Here is a 15,618-nt window from a genome sequence, read left to right as displayed (position 1 = left end):
GTCACTTAACCCCATTGCCTAGCCAAAAAAGAAACTGTTATTCTGAGAAGGGCCTCACCACCAGTTTCACCAGACTGACAAAACAAGTTAAGGACCCTTCTGTAGGGACTTCAAACAAAACAGATAGACCAAAGCATTTCCCTTGTTTCAATTCCTTCATTCAGTCCTGAAGATTTAAAGCTCCTTCACGCTGTCATAAAGCAGTAGATAAGCTAGATGGCACATATATAGTGCTTACTAGGTGCCAGGCACTGTGCAGAACACTTAAGAATTATTCTCCCATTGGTTCTTCACAACCACCCTGGGAGGTGAGTGCTGTTAATTATCCCCATTTTACAGATGAGGAAACTGAGACAAACAGAGATGAAGTGACTTACCCAGGGTAATAGAATAAAAGAACTATACTAAGTTGTCTTCAAAATGATGTAAAAAATGAAGTTTTAACAAGTGAAATTTTAAAGCTAAGAATGGGCCTTATTAATAATAAGAATAACATTTCTGTTGCATTTTACAGTTTACAAAACACTTTCCTTATTTCACAGATGAGGAAAATAAGTAAAGCAGCTTGCCTACAGTCACAGAAATAATAAGTGGTAGAACTGAGACTTGAACAAAGACTTTCTAACTCCCAAATTGAGTGTTTTCATTGTGTCACAGAGCCTTTCTTAGAACAGATGACCCTAAGGCTTCCTGGCCAAAATTATATACCCGCTTTAAGGAGAGCTGTTATCCATATCTTGTTGGAATGTGTTTGTGTCAGTGCTCCCTCCCAATCAAAATGGGGACTGACACTGAGGGTATGCCAGTCAAAACCAGGTCTTCTAATAATCAAAAAGACCATTGCTTTTTCTACAGTATGGTGCTTCACTACAGGATAGAAACAGAGTGTTGTTAGAGAAGCCAAGGGAAGAAACTTCTTAGAAGAGGGAACAAGGTCATGAGTAATCTTAAAGATTAAAGATTCTAGTGGAGATAGAAGGCAGATTATGGAAGTTAAAGAGGTTTTCTTGTTGTTTTGTTCTATCAACAAAAGAATGGAAAAGAAGAAGCAGCTAGCTCAGAAGTGATGCATTTCTCTTTATTGGGAAGAAGGTCTAATGGTGAGAGGTGGGGCAGGGCATTCTAGGAAAGGAAATTTGTCTTCCCTTTTTAATTGTGAAAGTTTTAACTATAAAACCACTGCTGCTTGACCGACTCCTGAAAAAAGGCAGCATAGACAGGTATGTTCTCGCCAATCTAAGACTAATTTGCAAGAGAGCTTTCTAAGAACATCAGTTAGGTGCATAGTCAGAATGGTAATGCCACACAGATACCCGGGAGATCCCAGCCTGGTCCTATAGGAGGGAAGTGAGTTGTCTAAAGTTACAGTTTGTTATGGCAATGACATGGACTATATCCTGTCTCCTGTTCTATCATGTTTGTCTATTTCAGTTTCATGGAATTCCCCCTTTCTAGTAAAGTGCCATACAATGTGTTAACGTGTCCTGAACTAACTCGAACGTTCCCTTCAATTCAGGGTCATCCTCATCTCTGAACACCACGCTGCCTTCAACTAGTGCCTGGTCATCCATTCGTGCCTCCAACTACAATGTTTCCCTCAGCAGTACAGCACAAAGCACTTCAGGTATCCCCTCTAGCCCAGGGTTTGACAAAAGAAAAGAAGGTTTGACCAGTCAGTCATTTGCAACACTTTTGTTGACCTCCCCTTTATTCATTCCCTTGTGTCTAAAGTGTTATATGTTGTCTTTTCCAAAAGCCTTTTAGTTCCATTGAAAAATGGGTAAGTGGATTCTTTTCTTCCGTGTACAGTTAAGTGGAAATTGACATGCACTACCTATACTTTTCCTCCTATATGTTAGCCTTGTTGTTTAGCACTGTTCAGTGCTCAGTCACCATTCCCAAAGTAAACTGTTCCTTTTAAAACCTATTGAATGTGGTATTGGGCTATATTTACTAAATTGGGCTATCGTAGCATCTCCTATACAGAAGTCTTAAACCTACGTCCAAATAAAAACCAACAAATGTTGTACATAGTGATCAAATGTTTTTGGATTTCCTGTTTTCTGGTATCATTTTTCTTTACCTTTTTTTCCCCTGAGTAGCCAGAAACAGTGATTCCAAATCAACATGGTCTCCTGGTTCAGTCACTAACACCTCTCTGGCTCATGAGCTGTGGAAGGTCCCTTTGCCACCTAAAAACATCACTGCTCCGTCCCGCCCACCACCGGGATTAACTGGTCAGAAGGCCCCTTTGTCTACATGGGATAATTCCCCGCTTCGTATAGGTGGAGGATGGGGAAGTTCTGATGCCAGATACACCCCAGGTAAGATTAAGGAATTTTGTGTGGTCTCCATGGTGAAAAACTAACAAGTAATAGAATATTGTAATAGAATTTCTATTACAAGTAATAGAAAGAACATAAGAGTTAGTTAGAAGATCTGGGTTCAAGTTATAGCACTGAGACTTAACTAGCTATGTAATCTTGAGAGTATTACCCATTCTGAACCTGTTTTCTCATTGGTAAAATGTAGATTATACTACCTGCCTAAAAGTGTTGTAAGGACAGTGCTTTATAAATGATAATATGAATTGTTATCATTACCATCATCTAATTGGTTCCATGGGGCTCTAAACTTCTGTGATACTTTGAAAAATCTGTCATCGCATTGTCCCACCACACCTTTCATCCTGTGCAATTTTTCTTGGGGGTGCAACAGTAACACTTAGACTATCCATCTGTTGTGTTTTTTATATTAATTATGTGAATGATAGATCTTCTTTTGTGGCAGTGCATATCATTGATGTGTTGTATCACATCTTGTGCTCATCATCATTAATATGTTGCAACTTAACCTATGAATCTTTGCATTATCCTTTGGATCATTTGTAGTTTTGAGTTTTATGAGGTTGTAGTATTCCATGATTCGTGCCATACTATATCACCTGTAGAATATTGGTGTTAAAGTGGGCTTTTGCACTATCACGGTTTAGCATCATTGAAAGCAATGCCCTATTTCCCAGAAGCAATCCAGCCCCATTTCTTCCTGTTCAATTCCAGACCCAGCTCATTATCCATCTGCAACGCCTGCCCAAGATACACATATTGATGGACTAATTCGATGGGCTGCCGGTCCAGGTGCATGTCATAATCTTCCAGGCGATACGGGTTATTGGTTTTTTGTTTTGTTTTGTTTTTGTTGACTTTGTCATTTTTCCTTTGATCAAAACATGTAGTTGTAGTAGATGACCTGCAGTAATACCATATTTCCTAGTGTTATTTTTCTCTTTGAAATTTGATGAAGAATTAAGTATCCAATTCTTAATCTGCCCCTAGCCTCAGCATCTTTGAGATTCTTGCCTAGAAAGATATAGCTGCCAGTGGCCAGGATTACTGGAGTCCAGATCTCCTGGCACTTTTCTCCTTTGAAAGTTTCTTTAAAAATGCCACTATTGAGCCAGAGTATTCTTCCTTGATGAAGAAATTGAAGTAGACATCATAAAATGGTGACAGAGGTTTTTACTCTAAAAATGATAAGATGCCCATCTAGTAGTGTGGAACCAAACATACAGCTACCATAGGAGTCATTTATTCAAGTAGCAACTGTCTTTGAGTGTTCCTCGACCACATATAGCGTACTCTGTCCTTTACAGGATTGATTCCACATGGAAGTTGTAGTATTGGTCTGGGCATAATTTGTTCTCTGCCACCACCTTCCTCCTCCTATATTAGCAACCAGTTAAGTGGCCAGAAAGCTACTTAGATGTCTAAGTATCTTAGCTTTCTCTGCATCTCTGGAAATACTTTGATACCTACTGTTAGGGAGTTCACCGTCCTCACAAATGTTGACTGAGTGTCTGAGTGGTTTACTCTAGATAATCCACAATCTGGGTTGTCACTCCCTGAATGTGGCCTGTTTTGGTGTCATTTCATGCAACTAAAGAACTATGCTAGTCATTTCTTTGTTCTTACTCCTATTTAGGTTCAAGCTGGGGTGAGAGCAGCTCAGGGAGAATAACAAATTGGCTTGTTCTAAAAAATCTTACGCCTCAGGTAAGAACACAACACATCACAGAGAAGCCACAAAAGAGCAGCCCCATGATGACAAGGTTCACAGTTCTTGGATTAACCTGGCCAGTTACTAGTCTCTGAGCATAGAACTTGTAGCAGGCTGCAAGTACAGAGTTGGGGCTCAGGATGTAAGCCAGTTAGTTACTTGTGTGGTGCTGTATCTCCCTAGGATGACTATATGACATAAGGACAGAGACCATATTTTATGTAAAGGTTCTACACTCTCTCTCTAGCACCTAGCATAGTACTTCACACAAAGTAGATAGAGACTCCCATCCCTGGAGTGTCATCTGACCTAATTAAGGCCCTGGTTCAGACGCTTAGAGCTTTGGGAGACACACACACATGCACACAAGCATGTACATTTTCCCCCAGGGAAAGGAGCAAAGATGATAATTCTATCGGTATGGAACTACAGAGTGTTCAAGACCACAGACATTTTACCCAAAGATTTAGAGAGTTGAGGAGGAGCTGGTACTCACTGAGTAGTCAAAGCAGGATCTGGGTAAGATGGGGAGCCAGTGTTCCTTAAAGTAATGGGTGGGATCAGAGGTGACTTCCTCCACTTGCACACACGCTATGGGACAGCTTCCACAGAGCACACTTTGCTGTTAATGCTGTCTCATTTGCTTTTTGTAGATTGATGGCTCCACCCTGCGTACTCTGTGCATGCAGCATGGTCCTCTCATAACATTCCATCTGAACCTCCCACATGGTAATGCATTGGTCCGTTACAGTTCAAAAGAAGAGGTAGTGAAGGCACAAAAATCTCTGCACATGTAAGTTGGAGCATTTCTGTACTTGGATGACTTGGATGATTTCCTAGTGCTAGGGAGGGGGTGATGTGAGAGTGGGTAGTTTTGGATCCTATACAGAGGTCAGAATCATTGATTGTTATGATGACTGCCCTTGCTAGAGGGTTATGTGTGTCAAACAGTCCAGAACATAACTGTACCTTGTGTTCTTCTTCCCCAGGTGTGTATTGGGGAACACTACTATTCTTGCTGAGTTTGCCAGTGAAGAGGAGATTAGTCGTTTCTTTGCACAAGGCCAGTCTCTGACTCCCTCTCCTGGCTGGCAGCCTTTGGGGTCCAGCCAGAGCCGACTGGGATCCATTGACAGTTCCCATTCATTCTCCAACCGCAATGATCTAAATCACTGGAATGGTGCTGGGCTGTCGGGAACTAGCAGTGGAGACCTTCATGGCACTTCACTCTGGGGGACCCCAAATTATTCCACAAGCCTGTGGGGGACCCCAAACAGCAGTGACACCAGGGGAATTAGCAGCCCATCCCCCATCAACGCTTTCCTTTCTGTTGACCACCTAGGTGGAGGTGGAGAGTCCATGTAACTTTGGCAGTTTCAGCTAATGAACTGTGACCTCAAGATATAACAAAGCAGCACTAATTTGGACTTTCCCACCTACAGCCAGGGGTCACCTGTGGAAACAGTTACGTTCTGCACATTTTCCACTTTGTTTTAGCCCAAAACATATCAGTTTGAATACTTGAATCATGCAGGCCAACATTATAATGTGAAAAAGTATATATTTACACTTCCAGATAGTGCTATACATATTAAACTGCTTCAGATGAGCTCATTTGTGTATATTCATCATGTGTATTCTTTGAATTTTTTTTTTTTGCATTTTTTTGCTGAATATAATGTTGGAGTATGAGCTTTTTCAACGTTGCACTGAATGCTGTTCTCTCCGTTAATCGGCAATGTGGGGGTACAGCGGTTCAAGTGTAGATGTTTACTCAAGGAACATGAACAAACAGTGTGCGCTCTACTAGGCCTTGCTGTTTGCCTACCTTATTGTGGTATTGTGGAGTTTAAAGATCCAGATATGATGCTGACTTAGGATTATTAATTAAAGTATTGCACCAGTTTTTGTTTTTGTTTTTGTTTTTTTTCGCGTGTAAACTAAAGAATTTTCGCTACACAGTTTGAAAAACTGTGGCCACAGCTGTGACTTGCAACCCAGCCTGCGAGCCAGGAGGGTTCTGCACTTTCAATAGGCTTTCCATTTTGTTTTGAGGGTCCCAGCGTCGGGTCCTCTTGTTTACAGAATTTTGTTTTTTGTTTATTGAGGAAAATGTTTACTCTTCCATCACTTAAAAAAAAATTTTAAAAAACAAACAAAAAAAGAATGGAGGATGATAAGATGCTTTCTATCTCTGGGAATAAGGAGCAGCGTTCGGCCGTGTTCTTTTGTTTTCTATCCTTATCTCCTAAATCAAAGAGCATGGTTCTCAGGAAAACCAGTTCCCTAGTAAAAACTCCTTGTAGTTTCTTATAGGAAAAAAAACCCAACTTTTAGCACTGATACTACTTACTGCTCTGTAAGACTTTTCTCTGCCAAAAAATAATGCTTCAAGCTGGAGTTTGACATACGCTTTCCGATGCTGTCTTTTTATTAGTGAGTGAGGATGGTTTGCTAACATTCGGTAGTTATTACAGTTTTTGTAACCCCATCAAGTGGCTCTGTTTCTGCTCTCCTGTGACTGTGTTAACATTTGACTGTTGTACGTACCTTAAAGCCGAGTTCAGTAACTATGCACCTGTAACCAAGCTTTTGGGCTTACAGAATCGTTTGTTGTATAAAGGAAAATTTTAAATGTTCAAAGCGTTGTTGCAAAAGTTACGAGTTACATCTTATTTCTTTTTTTTTTTTGCCACAAACGGTGTTATAATGAATGCTTGCTTAGTCAGTGCAAAGAGACTAAACAAGGATAAAAAAATTTTTAACAGTGCAGAATTCACCATCATATCATTGCCTTGATCCTAAATGTCTGTGTCCCAAGATGCAAAAGAAGTCAGTGGCTTTTAACTGTTTACAAATAGAATGTGATTGTAAAATGTACAGGTTGGTTGTGTTTGAATTATGAAATTTCTTCAGATATTAATAAATCATGACATTCTGGCTGCTCAGCACTTATCTGTCTCTCTTTTGTGTTACTGTGGGATGGTATACAAGGAAAATTTTATTTGCTCTAGTTGCAGTTAGAGCTTTGGGTTCTTCAAAAGGGACCAAATGACAAAAATGGAATGTTCATCCAACCTGAACATCTGATCTCAACTTTAAAATAGCCACAGTCTCTCAGAAATAGTGGACAGCTATCAAAAACTGCCATTCACTCTTCCTTCCCATCCAAAACCCTCCTACTTCCCTACAACCACCACTACCATTTGAGCCCTCCTGGCACCTAAGCAAGGTATTTTGCAAACTGGGAGAGCATTTTGAAAAACAAGTTCATTATATGGAGAAATACAGTAGTGCTAAATTGTTTTACCTTAGTTACATAAAGATAATGAACTAACACATCACATTTAACTGGCCTTTTTCACAATGACTTAACTATAGTGAGCATGTCTTGTGTGTGGGCATACCCCACTTAAATGTCAGTATTTGTTCTGTGAAAAAACAGTACCTGAAACAGTTACAGGTTAGACCAATTAGCTTAGACCAATCCCATTGCCAGTCTTGAAGAACCAGCCAATTTGTTGTTAGTACAGACTTTACAGTAGGGTTTGTTTATAGTGTATTTATGATGTTATCAAGCAACCTTATGTGAAATATGCCTGTATGCCACTGGCTGCCTGTTCAAACTGTTTTGCATTACTTTCAACTTTTCAAGTGTTAATTAACATTGGTTGGACAACAATGAAAACTTTGCTTCTCAACACACTTAATCTGTAACTACGTCCATACTGACTAATTTTCCAAAACCTAAACTGACTTTGGAAAATCTGGGTTCAGAAACATTTGGGGGGTTATATCAGTTGATACTTGGGGTTTTGAATTGACTTTTAATTGTGAATTAATCATTGCATTAATTGTATTATTCCAAGTGTTTAGGAAGTTTGAGCCTGTTGTGTGAAAATAAAATGTAGTTGATTTTAAGAATGGCAAAGGTGGTGTTTACTTTTAGTATTCAGTAATCTCTTTTATGAGATAGAGATTTCTCCATTGACTTATGGTGTTAAAGATGTGACAAAGAAAAACATGGCAGAGGGGTGGTGGTGGAGAGAATGAAAAATTCTGATGAACAACTGTGTGTATACAGGATGTCCCAAGAGTCTGAGTGCAGTTTTAAGCTTTTATTAAAGCTTAATGGATTTAACAGCTTAAAACTCCATTCAGACTCTTGGGACACCCTGTATAAAATTTGAACTGTGTATGTGTGTGCACTCGCCCGATGCATTGTGGAGGTAGAATGATTAGCTAGTCTGATGATGCAGTTAAGATAAGATGGTTGAGCTAAGTGTTTAGTATTTAGAGATACTAAGTAGAGTACTGTTGGAGCAGGGGATGAAGGGAAGGCTTACTTAGTTGGGTGAATTGAGTAGCTAACTAGAAGTATATGAGGAAACTAGATTGGAAGTGACTAAGACCCCAACACTGATGCTTGGGCAAAACACATCTCTCTTGGTCTTGATTTCCTTATCAATAAGGGAATCGGACTAGTCAGGGGTGAGGCCATGTGTGGTTTTCTAGGTCCTCAGGTGTGGCCTTTTGACTGAGTCCAAGTTTTACAGAACAAATCCTTTTATTAAGGAGATTTGTTCTGTGAAGTCTGGATTCAGTCAAAGAGCCACACTTGAGGACATAGAGGGCCACATGTGGCCTCAAGGCCCACAGGTTCCCCACCCCTGGTTTAGGCAAATCACTTAATCTCTCTGGGCCTCAGTTTCCTTACCAATAAAATGAGAGTTGGGCTAGATTACTTTTTAGCTGGGAAGATAAAAAAAGACCTCATGAAAGAGGAGGTTTTCAACAGGCAGAAGCGTGAAGTAATTTTAATCATAAGGAAAAGCAGGAAGGAACAGAATAAGTTGGGAGAATGTGAAGAATGGACAGGACAAGATTGTCGAACAGCTAGTAACCCAGTTTGGCTGTAATATAGAATACTTGTATTATGAAGTAAGGCTAAACAGGTAGGTTGGAGGCAGAATGTGAAAAGCCATAAATACCAGGATAAGTTTATATTTTATCCAGTAGGCAACAGGATGTACCTCTGTTAGCTTTTGAGTTTCAGAAAGGCAGTGATCATTCCTTCAAATTAGAAGATTAATTTGGCACCTATGTAAAAGGCGGTTGGGAAGGAGGGAGGTCAAGCCAAAATACCCTCTCAGACTGTGACAGTCTGACACTAGCAGTGGAAAGCACAAATAGGGGACTGCCAAAGTATAATTTACAGAACTTAACTAATTAAATGTATAAAATGAGGGAAAAGAAATCAGTTGATGGGTTTATGAACTACTAGGAAATTGATGGTATCAACAAAAATAGGGAAGGAAAGGCAGCTTTGGGTGCAATGATGAATTTTTTGGACATGTTAAGTTCAAGGTAAGAGAACAAAGGGGTGAAATCAGGACTAGAAAGATTTGGGAGTCCTCTCAATTCAGCATTAAAGTGCTTATGTACAGCAAAGCACTATGCTAGGTTCTGGAGATACAAGAACAAAAGTGTTCTCAGGGGATTTACATGTAACAAGCTGAAAAAAGAGTATTGCCTCTGGATTCTGATGAACCTGGGTTCAAATCCCACCTCTGACATTTGTTCTCCGAGGTTTTAGCCTTGGCCCACTTCTCTTTCTAGTAATTCTTTCTTAACATTAGTGATCTCATCCCTGACCTTGAGCAGGTCAGCCTCCTGGCGTCTGAGAATCCTCAGTTATACGATATGGGGGTGGGACTGCAGGGCTTCTGAAACCCTTTTCAGATCTGGGTCTATGTTTCTATGATTCCCAAGTAAAAATCGGGATAATCTGAAGGGGAAGAGGGTCAATCAGCACAGTAGGGATAATAAAAGTCATGGAAATGAATGAGTCATCGTAGAAAGAGGAGAGCTAAGGCTAAAACCTTGGAGAACACCCACATTAAGAACAAGAAATGGAGAAGACAGGCAGCAAATCAGAAGAGTATCAACAATGAAATGGTATTTAGCAGTGCAAATACTGCAGAAGGGTCTAGGAGAGTAAAGACACAGAGCTATGAGATGTGACGTTTGAGCTTAGCGACAGCCATGCCTGAGAAGTAAGTGGGTGATGAAGCCACTCAACTATTTTTCCTTGAGGTTTAGCAGTGAAAGGAAAAAGAACTATGGTAGCCTGATTCAATGCCATAGTCAAGAGAAGTGTTTTATTTTAGGACAGAGACCATCTGAGTATGTCTTAGAGGGGTATAGGGAAAGGAGAGATGAGAGGGCATAGGATCAAAAAGGTCCAAGTGGAAAAACTGAGCAAATAGGACCACTGTCCTCTGAGAACGGAAGAAAGAGAAAGTGGACAATTCAGAAAAGCTGTCAAGTGTTCATGATAGATAAGCCTCAGTCTCCTCAGTAAAGTAGGAAGCCAGATCTTTGGCTAGGAGAAAAGGAGTTGGAAGTGGGTGCAGAGTTGAAGGCTTTAAGGAGAAAAGGTTTGGAATAGTCACTTCCAGAAGTGTGACAGGCATCAACCTCATAACATTCTATGCTGATTTCACATGCATGACTGATACCATATTTCTCCTCAATGGGTAAGGGTGGGTCAAGGAGGGAGGGAAGGAATTCAGAATTCAAATTTTAAATGAATGCTATATGTATATATTTTCTTTCAATATATATGAAAATTTGAATTCTGAATTTAGGACACAATATTTTATATATATTTTTAATTTATATATACACACACATATATAAAAACAACACATTGTGTCCTAAGTTCTGTGCTCAAAGGTTACTTCCAGCTGTGACACTGTATAATGTTGAACGTTCCCTACTTGTCCACAGTCCCTTGGGCTTGGTTTTTAATTAAGAACTCAAACTTCCAGTCTTCCATACTTGGAACAACCTAAACCCTTCCCCCTTTTGCCTCTATCTCTAACACACTGACATAAGATGTGAGGATCCCTTTTCCCACAGTACAGAACCAAACCACCTCTCTTCAAGGTCAGGGGCACCCTTTCTAAGAAAAATCATGAATTTTATTGTTACTTAACTTGACCCCCATCCTACCTGCACTCTTAGCTCCCACCCAGCCTGCTGTTTGCCAGCCAAGGAGAAGTCTTAGACACTTGCCAGTCTCCTATAACAGACTCTACACACACGCACATGAGCTCTCACTCTCTCTCTCTCTCTCTCTCTCTCTCTCTCTCTCTCTCTCTCTCTCTCTCTCTCTCTCTCTCTCTCACTCACAAGTTCCTTAGGCCTCAGGTGCCACAGAACTCCATCCCAAATAAGATCTGATGGCCTCTTCAAAAACCTCATCCAACTTAACTCATGAACAAATGCAGGATTTGTCCTGTGCTAGGCTGTTAGTATCCCAACAAAGATAAGATTTAGAATCAAAAGCAACCTTAAAGATCGTATCTAACCCCTAAATTTTATAGATGAGGAAACTTGGGCCACAAAACATTAAGTGACTTGCCAAGGATCCTCTCAAAAGCAAAGCTTCTCAAGGACATAATGGCTTCAATGCAGAGGTTTTGCTTAGCTGATCTCGGGCACAGCCCTATGAAAATCTGAGCGATTGGGGTCCAAATCAAACTGAACACTGCAGAGGCAGAAGGAAGAGAGACTGGCTTACGACAGAAACTGGCAAGCACACTTCCAGCTGAGTAAATTCAAACTACTGCTGCTCTCCCATGATAAAACAACCCTGATGTTGGGGGCAGCTAGTGGCGCAGTGGATAGAACACAGGCCCTGGAGTCAGGAGGACCTGAGTTGCAATTCGGCCTCAAACACTTGACATTTACTTAGCTGTGTAACCCTGGGCAAGTCCCTTAACCCGACTGCCTTGCCAAAGGGAGAAAAAGGAAACAAAACACCCTGATGTTGGCAGAGAGGGTGCTAATGGAGAAGCTGGGAAAGCAGAAGCATGCATTTATTAGACACTCAATAGGTCTGATTAAATGGCTTTTTTCATATAGTTTCAGACCAGACCTCGAAGATGACAGAAACCATTTTCATGAGAACCTCTCCATCTTACAGCTTCCAAGAAGGCCAGCTATTATGCCACCTCTTCTAAAAGTCACACCTCCCCCAATCCTCTGCCTGCAATGAAAGGGGCTAGGAGAATAAAAACATGTAAGTCTTAGTTTGCCAGGAATTTTACCCTTTTCTGCCTAAAATAGAAGGGAGAAATCCATTTTTATTGCTCAAAACTAGAGAACATATTTGATTTCTTACAGGGGCTAACAATCTCTTTCAGAGTCAGAACTCTCAAGAGTTTAAAAGAACCAAAGGATCATCTAATCTAACCCGTTCCTCAATATGGAATCTTATCTCATCCCCAGCAAGTATTCAGCCTCTAACAAAAGACCTCAAATGATGGGAAACTCAGTAGCTCAAATAGCGGCTCATTTCAATTCTGAAAAGTTGTAACTGTCATCAAATCAGTCTGCTTGCTTATAATTTCCACCCACGGGTTCAGCCTCATCTCATCCCTTCTTTCAAATTATTGACTTTCAAGTTCTTAAAAGTAAAGTCCCACTTCCCCCAGTCTTCTCTTCTTTAAGATGAATATCCCCAGTTCCTTCAGCTGGTCATATACAGTGATCAAAACCATACACAATGGTTTTACATCTTCTCACCATACTAGCTGCCCCCACTCTGGACACACTCCAGCTTTACTTCCTGAAATGACACCTCACACTGAATATCATACTTATTTAATGTTAGAGGTAGACTGACCTTAGAAATCATCTAGTCTTAGCCACTGGTAAACAAACTAGCTGGCCCAGAGAAGGGATACAGCCAGTAAGTGGCAGAGCCAGATCTCCAAACAAGTTCTTCTGACTTGAAGGGCAGCGTTCTATCCACCACACTGCTTCCAGATGTGATCTAACCAGGGCAGATGACAGCAAAACTACAACCACCCATCATCAACATTTAGCTTCTAATACTGCTGCCTAAAATTAGATTTTTTTTGGCTGCCACCTCATAGTCCTTTAAAAAACCCTGGTCCTTTTCACATGAATCGTTACCTAGAAAAATACCACCCTCTCTGGTACTTGAGAATTTTATTTTAACCCAAGTATAGGACTGCATATTTTTATTATTTAATGGAGTTATTGGACTCAGCCTGTCTTTCCAACCTGTTGATAATTTTTTGGATAATGATTCTCTCATACATTAGTTATGCATTTGAGCTGTGTCATCTGAAAATCTGATAAATACGTTTTCTGTAATTTCCTCCAGGTCACTGATAAAAAGTGTTGAATAGCATACATCCAAAATCACAGCCCTGTAGTCCTTCACTAGAGACCTCCCTAAAAAAAAAAAAAGTCCCTTAATCACCACTCTTTAGGTCTAGTCATTCAACCAGTTCCAGCTGTACTCCCACCTTCTTTCCATCTCCATTGTCTACAATGAGAGCCATATTTGCCTTATCCAAATATATGGCACGCTTGACATTCTCTCCACCTCTCACTCTAGTAACTATCAATAAAGGAAATTAGGTTTATGAACTCAGTTTAACTATCTATGTGCAGAGCACTGTGCTAGGCCTTGGAAAAGAGACAAAATTTCATTAAGGTACAGTCTGGCTTGACTTGTTCTTCATGAATCCATCCAGACTAGTAGTGAACACCATTTCCCTTTCAAGGGGTGGTTCACAACCATCCTTTTGATAAAATATTCTAGAATTTTGCCTGGAACTTAAGTCAAGTTCATATGTTTATGAAAGTGTCATATTTCTAGCACTACAAACCACAATTTCAAAGGACACACACAGATAACCATATAAATATAACAGGACACTGCTCACAGAGACAAGGCATTTATCACCTGAAATCCAAGGGTTATCTCACTAATCCAAACTCGTAAGACAAAGTTAGGACTTTTAGATATTAGTTATCTGCTTTCGTGTGAAAAAGGAGAAAAGGAGAAAACTCACATTCCTTCTAAAAAACAACATCTTTAAGAAGCACTTTCCAAGTTATCCTAGGTCAAGCAGATCTCAAAAGATAACAAGAGAAACCACTTCACATGACACTGTCACAAATTCAAACTGCAACAGTGGCCCTCTGCCAATTGTTTCTGAAGTGTTTCCCTACTGTCTGCAGAAATCCCCTAAAGCTCTGGGCTCAAAAAGACCAGATTCAAACACGAAGTCTGACCTCAGGAGCCACGAGTTTCTCCACGTGGTTAGTTGCTCCTACCTGGAACTAATCTAAGAAAATCACCAAAGCAGAGTTTAGGTATAGCTTATCTCCAGGTTTCCCCAAGAGTAGATGGCAGAGCACCCAATTTCTGTGCATTGGCACTCAGTGTGTTACAACACACGTATTGGATACTGCGCAGCCTTTATGCCACCCACCACAGAAAATGAATAAGGTGCGGAGGAACCCACAAACAAATAGAAAAACACAGCTCTCTCTAGAATGGAAATGAACTTAGATTGGGTGTTGGGGCAACCGTCTGCCAGTCTGGCAAGTTCCACTTTCCCACAGAATACTACTCATTGAGTCTCCTCATAGTGCCTTGTATGGTTTAAACTCCCTTCAGAAGGGTAAATACACTTGGAGGTTGAACAAGCAATATAGCTTTTCCATCAGACCTTTGCTGCCCCAGTATGTCACTGATTTTGCTAAGTAGGACACTATGTGGGAACTATATGCATTATTATCCCCTACTTTCTCCAAGGAGCATGCTGCAACAGCAAATCTTTTTCAGTGAGGTCCAGCATCTGAACTCTCAAATTCGGGAACATTTAAACTTGGGAGTTACTCACAAAGCAACTTTGAAAACTGATGCTGTCCAGGAATCTCCCTTCTCTGGCTATGTTAGATTTGGGGGATTACGCTGCCAGGAATGAAAAATCTCCTGCCCTGCTTTGGAGATTAGGGTTTAGGAAATAGCAAGGGAAAGCCCTTGTCCACCACTGCCATGTGCTTCCGGTGTACCACTGCTGTGGTGGGAGGAGAGGGAGGAGGGGAGAATTCCCTTGCTTCATTCCAGAACAATGGGGCACAAGGGAAATGGTAAAGAGGGAATCCTAGAGAGTATGACCAGCCAGCTTTTATAGGGTCAAGGAGGGAGCACCGATCAGCCAGCCTGTCATTCGGCATTCCCTTAGGTTCTATTAGTAAAATGTCTATGGGCATACCCACATTCCTACCTGGGGAAAATGCCCTTTAGCTACTTATAAATCCCAGGTTTCTTAAACTTGTGTCATGGACCCTTTTGGCAATCTGCTGAAACCTATGAATTCCTCAGAATAATGTTTTTAGATTCATAAAGTACACAGTGTTACAAAGATCAGTCAACAAGCATTTATTAAGTACCTGCTATGGCGCCAGGCACTGTACTAAGCATGGGGGATAAAAAGCAAAAGGCAATTCACACTATATAAAATGAACAGGAAATAACAGAGGGGAGTCTCTGGAAGAAGAGGGGTTGTTAGCAAAGGCTTCATAGACAAGGTGCAGTTTTAGTTGGGACTCAGAGGAAGGCAGGAGGAGGAGATGAAGAGGGAGAGGATTCCAGGTATGAGGGACAGCAAGAGAAAATGCCCAGAGCCAAGAGATGGAGTCTCTTGTTTGTGAAACAGCAAGAAG

General features: G+C 40.7%; 1 protein-coding gene across 1 annotated transcript in view; it reads left to right on the top strand.

Annotated features, from left to right (window-relative positions):
- The window catches only part of TNRC6A (trinucleotide repeat containing adaptor 6A), a 128,071-nt gene extending 121,064 nt beyond the window's left edge, over positions 1 to 7,007 (top strand). Inside the window, 6 exon segments of the mRNA XM_078152649.1 lie at positions 1,517 to 1,624; positions 2,103 to 2,324; positions 3,060 to 3,137; positions 3,982 to 4,052; positions 4,710 to 4,849; positions 5,046 to 7,007. Of these exon segments, the coding sequence (XP_078008775.1) occupies positions 1,517 to 1,624; positions 2,103 to 2,324; positions 3,060 to 3,137; positions 3,982 to 4,052; positions 4,710 to 4,849; positions 5,046 to 5,421 (995 nt within the window). The 3' untranslated portion in view covers positions 5,422 to 7,007.
- The last annotated feature ends 8,611 nt before the right edge of the window (positions 7,008 to 15,618 follow it).

This window comes from Phascolarctos cinereus, unplaced genomic scaffold (assembly GCF_003287225.1).
Source record: "Phascolarctos cinereus isolate Bilbo 61053 unplaced genomic scaffold, phaCin_HiC Scaffold_4;HRSCAF=312, whole genome shotgun sequence".
In the NCBI taxonomy this organism is placed as follows: domain Eukaryota; kingdom Metazoa; phylum Chordata; class Mammalia; order Diprotodontia; family Phascolarctidae; genus Phascolarctos; species Phascolarctos cinereus.
The sequence above is the reverse complement of the archived record's forward strand: the minus strand, read 5'-3'. Positions and strand labels throughout refer to the sequence as shown.